The following is a 10,194-nucleotide window of genomic DNA, read 5'->3' as shown; positions in this document are numbered from 1 at the left end:
CTACCATCTCATATGCAGGTAAGCACTAAAAAATAAAACAGTATGAACAAAAACTCATCATCAACAGATACTTCCTACACTATAACATTTTCAATGATAACAAAAATTAGGGCATGACATTTTCTTGCAATGCCAAAATTCGGCAAGTAGTAACATTACTTGTGCAGTCGTATATCGAAATATCTGCCCAACATGCTCACACGAAATCCTCAAACACGGACAAAACTGGATGTGTCCAACTGATGGAGAGTTTGAAAAACCCACATACATGTAAGAAAACAAAATGCAAAAAAATGTGTCTAGATATATTATATTCGAAACTCCAAACAAATAAAATAGAAACATGTTTTAATTTTGCAAATTCTGCATTACTATATACATTGTATGGAAAAAAAAAAGATCTAGTTTAGCACTCAGTAAAGAAATATCAATTGGGTGGCACACAAACCACCTAGTTATAATGATCACAACTTAAATAAACATATTCATATTAGAACACATTCATAATGCATCACATCCCAAATGTTTTCTCTAATTGTTTTAACATCCCACTTGAATAAGTATTCGAAGAAGAAAACCAATTCTGTGTCAATATCACCGTTTCTTTAGGCTTGTAAGATGGAACGCAATGTCCTGCACCCTACGAACATTCATATTAATCAATTAGACTATGAGATAACAAACAAATTAAAAACTTAACACAAAACTGAATAATGGTGTGCAGGGGTACGTAGTTTCTTACTTTAACTGTAGCATACGTTAATGTATACTCATTCCGAGCATATTTCATTTCATATCTGCAAATTGAAAGTTACAAAGTTATGATTTATGGATTATATATCTTTCTTAACTTAAAAAGAAAACAAATTAAGAGGGAATTGAACCAAACATATCATATCTCACCCTCCGACTTGACCATCAACATAGAACGGTTTCCATGGGAGTTCAACTGGGAGATCAAGTGCAGTTATCCATTGCTCCACTCCAACATATGGAAATGTCATATCATGGTCGCCACTGTCCATACCGTAGGTTAAATATATATTTTGCTCATGTGTAATGCAAGCTGCAAGAGTTATATATTTGAAGAAAAATAATTCTGAAAGTGGGATAAAAAAAGTTTCAATACCTTATGATTAAAGCTTGACAATTTTTAGCAGTTAATCTCTTATGGTAGAAATAGCTACTAAAAATATCATAAGAATAACAAAATGTGTCATTCTTTCCTAGTAAGTAATGAATAGTATTGTTGATCGGCTCCCAACTTCCAATTGTTTCCTGACATTATTAGTTTAAATTAAGATAGGATGTTACTTTCATTTCAAGTTATATTGATTATATCTTCAAGAAAATATTATTGATCACATACTTGACGAATATTGAGAGTTTTTTGTACATCGGCAGTGTTTCCCCAGCTTTTTAAAGCCTTCATAAAATCATCCTAAAAAAGATTAAAATCACAATTGTTAGTACTTAATTGCAATCTTAGAAAATAACGATATCATCCATCATAAGGTATACGCGTAGGAAAAACTTCAAAAATGAAGCATAAATTAAATCGTATTAATTTCATCTTCATGGCTCGTCTATTATAAAAAGAAAGATGAGGAGGCGGGCGGGCGAGCATGAGTTGTTATGGAAGATGAGGTGAAGATGAGACCCGGCCTATTGGGAGAGAGGTGTGTCTTGGAGATTGAAAGGATGATGTGACGATATGACAATGAGGATGAGGTAAAAAAAAAAAGGTTTGTATATATTGGGAGATGCCTAAAGAAGCTAATTCTTTTCCTCTTCTAAATGGCATGCTGCATATCTAACACTTGAAAGTCTATATATACAATCTCGCCATCTTAACTCAACCTTTTTTTGTTTTAAAAATTGTGAGGATTTTTATATTATTTATTAGATCACATGTATAATAAGATCATTGAAAAGTGACAACTTATAAAAGTTCATATGAGAATGATAATTATTCTTTTGGGAAAATAGCATAGATTAGCTAATTTATATAATTAATTAAAAATATATAAACTTTTGAATCCAAATAGTTTACATATATATTTACTTTGTCTATGATCCATTATGTGTTTAAATGCTATACATTTTGACTTATAGCTTGATAAACTTTAAGGCACTTAACCCTTGTTTCTATGTGTATCATTTTCATTGAAAATTTAATGGATATTCTTTATGATCTTAGGTATTTTTCTAGGCATGCCAGTTAAATAAACTGAATTCTCGATCATAAGTTGAGACCATGATAGTAATTAACATGATTTAAATTTTTTTTATTTTTAAAAGGAGTGGTGATTGGACTGCATGCCGATAGACATCGACCACGTCACCAGCACAGTCAATTTGAGTAATTAACAAGATTTAAACTTAATTTCATGTTAGTATATGACAACTTAAATGGATATATGCTAAGTAACTTTATCCATTAATATACTTGTAACTTTGTCTCGATCATGCATATATACTATGTTTTTTCATCGTTGTCTTCTAGGTTTTCATGAAATCATCAATAATCAAAATAATATGAACATTTTGAAGTGTTACCTCATAGTGACAAGAAAGGTAAAATAAAATTATAAGAGAGAGAGAGAGAAGATTACATCACAATCTTGCGTTGGATCATCTACGTCACAAAATGGTTCTAAGATGTTATCAAGCTTTATATGACTTGTGCACTGCAATTTAATTTGAAATTAAGCTATCATTAATATGATAATCATGTTCACACATGTATGTATCACTCCATTAATTACTCGAGCTCAGAATACTCACCTCTTCATAACTTTGCAGATTTTGTGCACAGAGTGAATTGGCCGAATTGACATTTACATAATTACCTTGACAATTCGCTATTGCTGACTACAAAATCAAATTATCATACACATATATAATTTTGGCTCGTAGTTAGTTTATAAATATTTATCTACTTCTTAATCATGAATTGAAGTACCTTGTATATATCATCTGATATGAGTGCCATACGGTGAGCATATTCAAATCTCGAATTGAAGTCCATAAACTTATGCGTTAAAGGACTGATTAGAATGTAACCCTGCATTATTAAGGTTTAAAACACATAAAGTAATGTACATATTTATTCACATTATCTGAAAAAAAACTAGTTAAAAAAGATGTCATTGTAGTACTATTTAAAGGATTTGATTGCTTACTTTAATATTTATTGTTGGTTGTTCACCACGTTCATTACCTATAAACATGAAAATTTCAAATTATCAAAAAAGGTGTAGTTCTTCATCAAAGAAAATTGAAGTCTCTAAAGTTTGATTACTAAAGTACCTTCATATAGTTCTAGAGTGATTTTTGGAACGACAACGCCAATGTAAGAATTCCCCCCTATATATAACGGACTCTTCAAAAACTTAGGATGATCTATGAGAAACTGTTCATTGTATACATAACACAAATAAAAATTAGCAAAAAGTATTCAAGCAATTTTTGGATAAAAGTGCTATAAAGAATCTCAAGAATTTCGGTAAGGGGTTGAGAGTTGAGACCCAAACATGACATTGAAAAATATAATTATTCGAATGAATTACGGATAAAACTATACTTCTGAGTAAAACCAATGAGAGAATGTTAGGCCCCAACCAAGCTGCAACCCTGATGCCACCCATGTAAAAACTTAAGAAAACAATTATAAATCAAAAAAGCACATAAAATGTAAGGATAAAAAGGTTGCTCACTAAAGATTGGGTGGATCATAGAAAACTATTTACCGAATTTCGTTGTAACAAAGATATATAGATGACTATTTTTAGTAATTTAGTTTAACCTTTTTAATAAACTCATTAGCTTGGGTAGCTAACATACTATCACTGCTAATCCATCCTTTCTTAGACTCAGCATATGAAAAACCGATTCCAGCAGGTATATCGATGAATAATATATTGGCAATCTACAAAATACATCAACAATAGCAAAGAAAAATATGTTTAGCAACTTACTTTGTCAATTAAAATTCTATATATGTATTGAAAGTAATCAGTTGGATGTGTAAACCTGAGTCCATGCATTTGGATTCAATTTTAAAGTGGTATTAGCTAAGGCAGCATCCCATTTGATGCTAAGTGGACCTACATACATGAAAATATATTTAGTTTGGAAAAATAATCCGTACTGCAGACTTTACCTAAACTTAGGTACTATCACTTTAAAAAAAGTTATAAATTAAACCTTTGAATTTGATAAACATACGTAGCCCCTAAATTTTACATAACCTTCCCCTGAATTTTACATAATCCCTCCATGTTTTATCTAAAATAGGTATTGCATGTTTTACCTAACATTTCTCCTTCGTTTAAACAATGGATCCATTATTTTAGTAATTAAGATTTTTTGCAACTACTTTTATCTTGATATTATATATGATTAACGGTATCAAGATAACACCAATTATATTTGAATGTTTATAGTTTATAGAATTGTAATGTTTGTATTCAAAATGTAGCCATATTAATAATTAGGATAGAAATAACTATGAAACCACTTAGAATTATTCTGAGAATCGTGCTTTATGCTTAAAATTAATAATGTTATGAACAAACACCGCGGAAGAAATTTATGAATCACAAGGTTTGGACTTCAAAGAAACGATAACGTAGCCCGAAATAAAAAATGAAATGATAACATAGCCCGAAATAAATTGATAGATTGCGCGGAAGAAAATTTTGAATTCCAAACTTACCCCCAACCAAATTTGATAGCCAAAGAAATGATAACGTAGCCCGAAATAAAAAAAATGACCCTTGTGTGTGACTCGTATAATCGTATGTAATGTAACATACAAGCCCCTTTGCTTTGAGTAGTGTTTTTAATAATGTAAAATTTTTAGGTAAGAAGCAGCCCAGTTTAAAATTTGTGCAAGATGGGCTGTAAGCAGGGTCCGGTTTTGTTTATGGGCTCAAAACTATGTCCTTTATTAATGCAATCTATTGGAAAGTAACCCAGAGAACATAGGATATAAGTTTGATTTAAGAAAACAGAAACAGGACGACTCTTACAAAATATATACTCTTTCCGTACCATGTCAAGATTTTTTGTTTCAGTTTTGACAAAAAATATCTTTTTTTTTTTATATAATAGTCGATGAAATTTATATTAATGAAAAGTTTATTTAAAACTAAATTCATCTATATTTTTTATATAACGTATTATATAATACCAAAAAAAAAAAAATTACTGTCAAATTTGTAAGCAAATACTTGACAAGTCAAAATTGAATAATTAAAAATCAGAACGGGGGAGTATACAACAAAATAATTGTTTTACCCTAAAATATATACTTATACTTGCTACATAATATAAGTGTATAGATATAGATATATAAATATAAATATATATTAAATTAGATAATATTATATAACAAAAGTAAAAACAATAGTTGATAAAAGAAAATGGAACTAACGAATACAGATTAATTCACCAAACGGTGGTCCGCGAAGCCAAATCCTACTTGCTGACTATTCTTACGATAAACATTACTACACTTAATAAAGATTACTGAACAGCACCAATGTAAAAAAATTAATGCTTTGGTGCGGGTTTATTATATAACAATATACAATATACCTATCACAGTACCCGTACAATGTGACGGTGGTCGTAATAGCGACGATGTAGTAGGAGGCGATTGTTGTTGGTAGAGGAGACATCAAGTGATGTGGATAATTGATATTAAGGTAATTGATATAAAGGGTTAATGAAAATAGTTTAAAAGATAAAAATTAATAATGTAATTTAATCATTAATGTTTAGAGGACGATATACATGAAAATATTTTAAAAAGTGTTAAAGTGAGAATATTACACATTTTTAATATTTCTAAGAGTAAGTGGGTTATTTTTATTAAGATAGTACATATTAATAATAAAATTTTTCCTAAGTAATTAATAAACTTTTGTATAGATCGAACTCAAACGGTCAACAGGCAATTAAAACGAGATCAGAGAACTCTAGATAAAACAAAATGTCATATAACGTGATCTTAAAATAAATGATGAATCAACATCACCGTACAGCCAGATAAAAATGTATTAAATAAACAATAATTGAGAATCGTATTTAGATTAAATAAACACAAATTTGGCCAATTGTAGGTGTTAAATATATTTTTTAAATTTTATTATTTGTTATCGTGGTTAGGTACTTAGGTTCATTTAAAAACTAATATACGAGTAACACGTTAAATCTGTTTACATCATTACATGTGAAAAAACTACTTTACTTTATATGTAATCTAATAATATAATATAATATAATATAATATAATATAATATAATATAATATAATATAATATAATATAATATAATATAATATAAGAATAAGAATTCTACATGTTTTATTACATTACTTAAAATTTTAAAAACGCCAAATAACAATATACTGTGACACGCTTACAAGCTTACAGCTTCTATATATATATATACATATACATATCTTAATTAACTTAGCTAATTTGAATTTAAATAAAAAATATGATAATATCATAATTATATTAAAAAATGTGTGATAATATGATTTTTAAAAAATCTTATGTTATCACAATCTTTCTTTATAAATAATAAATAATAGATACATATAAATTAAAATATGGTCGAAATTTGACAAGATACGTTTGTCCCGTTGTAATAGTATAATTAATCTATGATTGCTACTTGCAATGAAACTAAATTACAATAATTCCGACTTTGGTTTTAGTAAAAATAAATAAGTATGAGTATTAAAATAAAACAAATTGCCAACCCATGATCCGACCCATGTGACCTAATAAGCAATGGGTATCCAATTGTGGTACCGGGATTAGGGTTCCCCCATTACCCTAAATATATAAAAATATAAAATGAAATAAATCAACAAATATAGAGCTTTATCATTAACGGTGTAAGCTGAAGACGAATGATACAAAAAAGAAAAAAAAAATACAAAGGTAATGTTAGTGCTTGACAAAAAGTTAATAAACTTACCGTCTCATATTACATCATATATTATCTCACAGAATTTTGAAATATCCTCTTATTTAAGATTTGAAGTTATTTTAAGTTAAAAATATAGAAAATGGGAATGAGGCGTATGGATTAGTGTAATGTAGAGTATGAGCTATTATATATAATTCATTTATTTAAAGATATCGGGTTGGCGAGTCGACCTGACAACCGAACAACCAAACCTGGACCCAACAAAAAAAAAAAATCAGGTTGGTGGGTCGAAAATACTCAACCACAACCTGATTTTTTTTTGTTTGGTCGAAATTGACAGCCCTAATAGTATATACATATATATACAATTCAACCTATTCTTTTCTTTCAAGCCCTGTTTATAATCATAGAAGAAATTTTAAACTAACTTTTAAGATGATTTATCATTTTTCATTTTATATATAATCTAATAATATATTTCTTCTTTATAAGAATTTTACATGTTCTATTAGATTATTTAAAATTTAAAAAATGCACGCAAAATAAAAATATACTCTACACGCTTATAGCATATATATATATATATATAGGGTGACTATCAAATGAGAATGAAATTAAAATGAGAACAAATGAGAATACTTAAAAACTACATTTTGATGCATTAAAGGTTCATAAAACTGACATAGTGCATAACTAATTATCATTATTTAAGTGTTTAACAACACATTGATCTGTCAAAATCGAAAAAATCACGTTTTTTGTTTTGTGTATCCATCTTGGATGCATATATATATATATATATATGGTAACACTCTGGTGAGAACACTCTTAAAATAAGAACGGTGAGAACACCTTAAAAACATCATTTTGATGCATTAAAAGTCCATAAAACTAACATAGTGCATAATCAATTATCATTATTTAAATGATTAACAACACATTCATCCGTCAAAATCGAAATAATCATGTTTTTTGTTTTGTGCATCCATCTTGGATGCATATTAATTAAAATGATCCATCCAACAAAAAAACGTGATTTTTTCGATGATGAATCAATGTGTTGTTAAACACTCAAATAATGATAATTAGTTATGCAGTATGTCAGTTTTATGGACTTTTAATGCATCAAAATGATGATTTTTAGGTGCTTTTACCGTTCTTATAGTATATAATTAACTCATTTATTATTATAGTATCTGTATTATAGTACATTATAAAGAGTTTGGTACTTTGGTTTATAAAGTCTTTACCTTTCCAAGCTTCTTAATTAATTACCAAACTTAATAATCAACTTAGTCTCTTCTATCACATCACCGATAATGACCATAGGAAAAAAAAATCACGAGAAACTATTATTTAAAGAACACCAAATACAGTTGAAAATATATAATGACAAGATACGTTTGTCCCATACTCCCATTGTATTGTGCAAACATCTATAATTAATCCATGATTGCCGCTTGCGAAGAAACTCAATTTTAATAATTCCTACGTTGTTTATAGTAAAAATAAAATAAGAATTAAAGTAAAATAATAAAATAATTTATTTCTAACTCTTTGCTGAAAATCATCGTACTGTGCTTCATGAATTTTCATGAATCAATTTCATAATAATTTAGTACCTGTTTTATAATAACCAACTTATACCTATTTAGAGGTATTATTATCTCTATTGAAGAAATGTCTAACCTCTAATGTTTTGACAAATAATCATACTAAAAATGTGTCATACCAATAAATTATGTGACTTGTTCTTCGGAATCATACATTTAGCAAGATTGTGCGAAGTCACTCTTTGACAATTAGAATTAAGTCAACTTGATTTCTATCTCTTTGCTAGTTTTGTGAGTTTCCAATTTTCCATACTCATAAACACGAGTCAAAAGATATAAGCTTAACTTCTTATAATTAAGAGTACGTTATATATGTTACGATCTTACAAACTCTAGAAGAAATTAGTAGGAAAATAAAAAATAAAACCAGAAAGAAAGATAACGTACCTATTCCATAAAAGAAGGGTAATAAAGCAGAAGCTCCAGGACCACCAGGAAAATATACTATGAGTGGGTCTTGTGCTGGATTTCTAGTTGACTCAACAAAATAGTAGAACAATTTTACGTCTTCTTTCTCCCCTATGCCCACATATCTTCAACACAATATATATACACTTGGAAAGATTAGTTAGAAATATATGTATTAGTAAAGTAATATATAAATTAAATGCATGTTTTGTTTGTTAGAAGGTGAAATAGGGAGGATGCATGTCCATTAAGTTGCATAATGATGTATATGATATTACTAGATTTAATATTGACTTTTAGGGTCAATATATAAGCAACTTTTTCATTTTGTTGTTAAGAGACTTTTTAACGACGAAATTAATGTGTCATCGCTAAAGAGAAACATCTCATATTAATTTCTTGTAGCTAGTGTGTATTACTTGTTAGTGAAAAATTGAAAATCGAATGGAACGTACCCGGTTTCAAGTTTGAAAGGAAGATCATCGGGATACCCGGGAAGTCTTTTAATGATTGATTTGGAATGAGAAAGGTAAGATTGAATGATAATGATTACTAAAAAATGCAGCAAGGTTTTGAGCTTGGAGTCCATTGAATGTGTTTGTAGTAGTGTTTTGGATGGAACCACTTGGAAGCTAGTTATAGTATTTATAGTAGACGTGCATTTGTTTTTGAAATTAAGGAGTAGACGTGCATTTGACTTTTCATATTTCAAGAGATGAAACAGGAAAAGTATATTATATATGAATGAATGTATAGAGATTTGAATAATCGTTTAGACATTTACCAATATAACTAAGATTTGATTTAAACGTATTTTAGACGACATATTTTTTCTTTTTCATTAAAATACTCATCTCATGGAATTCATTATTCATTAGTTTAATTAATTGTCTTTTTATTTAGCGAGACATGTTGTATATATAAGATATATTTTGATTTAATTTAACGGGCTTTTGGGTTATCTTTGGTAATTTTTCTAGGATAGGTAAATTCGTTAATTGAAAACAAATTTTGTTCAACAGATACCAATATAACTAAGATTTGATTTAAACGTATTTTAGACGACATATTATTTCTTTTTCATTAAAATACTCATCTCATAGAATTCATTATTAATTGTCTGCTACATAAAACCACCTTACTATACTTATTTATTTTAACCTTTTAGGGGTGAATCTCAGTCGCATATTTGTTTTAGCCTTTCAGGGAGTACTTAAAGGTTT

At 28.5% G+C, this 10,194-nt stretch overlaps 1 protein-coding gene across 1 annotated transcript; it reads right to left on the bottom strand.

The window, feature by feature from the left end:
- Positions 1-311: 311 nt before the first annotated feature.
- LOC122582798 (serine carboxypeptidase-like 13) lies at positions 312-9,566 on the bottom strand. The gene is made up of 14 exons (XM_043755235.1): positions 9,427-9,566; positions 8,951-9,096; positions 4,036-4,109; positions 3,809-3,931; positions 3,313-3,415; positions 3,186-3,223; positions 2,966-3,067; positions 2,788-2,874; positions 2,616-2,690; positions 1,370-1,441; positions 1,130-1,278; positions 904-1,017; positions 743-797; positions 312-640 (listed from the first exon to the last, which is right to left on the bottom strand). The coding sequence occupies exons 1-14, from the start codon at positions 9,558-9,560 to the stop codon at positions 512-514; spliced, it is 1,401 nt and encodes a 466-aa protein (XP_043611170.1). The 5' UTR covers positions 9,561-9,566; the 3' UTR covers positions 312-511.
- Positions 9,567-10,194: the final 628 nt, after the last annotated feature.

The sequence above is a fragment of the Erigeron canadensis genome, chromosome 9 (assembly GCF_010389155.1).
Source record: "Erigeron canadensis isolate Cc75 chromosome 9, C_canadensis_v1, whole genome shotgun sequence".
In the NCBI taxonomy this organism is placed as follows: domain Eukaryota; kingdom Viridiplantae; phylum Streptophyta; class Magnoliopsida; order Asterales; family Asteraceae; genus Erigeron; species Erigeron canadensis.
This window is presented reverse-complemented; position numbering and strand designations above follow the sequence as displayed.

Bases quoted from the DNA above. Each gene is read 5' to 3' on its own strand.
- LOC122582798 (XM_043755235.1), bottom strand. From the start codon at position 9,560: ATGGACTCCAAGCTCAAAACCTTGCTGCATTTTTTAGTAATCATTATC. The intron at 1,442-2,615 runs GTAATCTTCTCT...AATCTTTTTTAG, and splicing joins ATCCAACGCAAGATTGTGAT to GATGATTTTATGAAGGCTTT. The intron at 1,279-1,369 runs GTATGTGATCAA...TAATAATGTCAG, and splicing joins AAACTCTCAATATTCGTCAA to GAAACAATTGGAAGTTGGGA.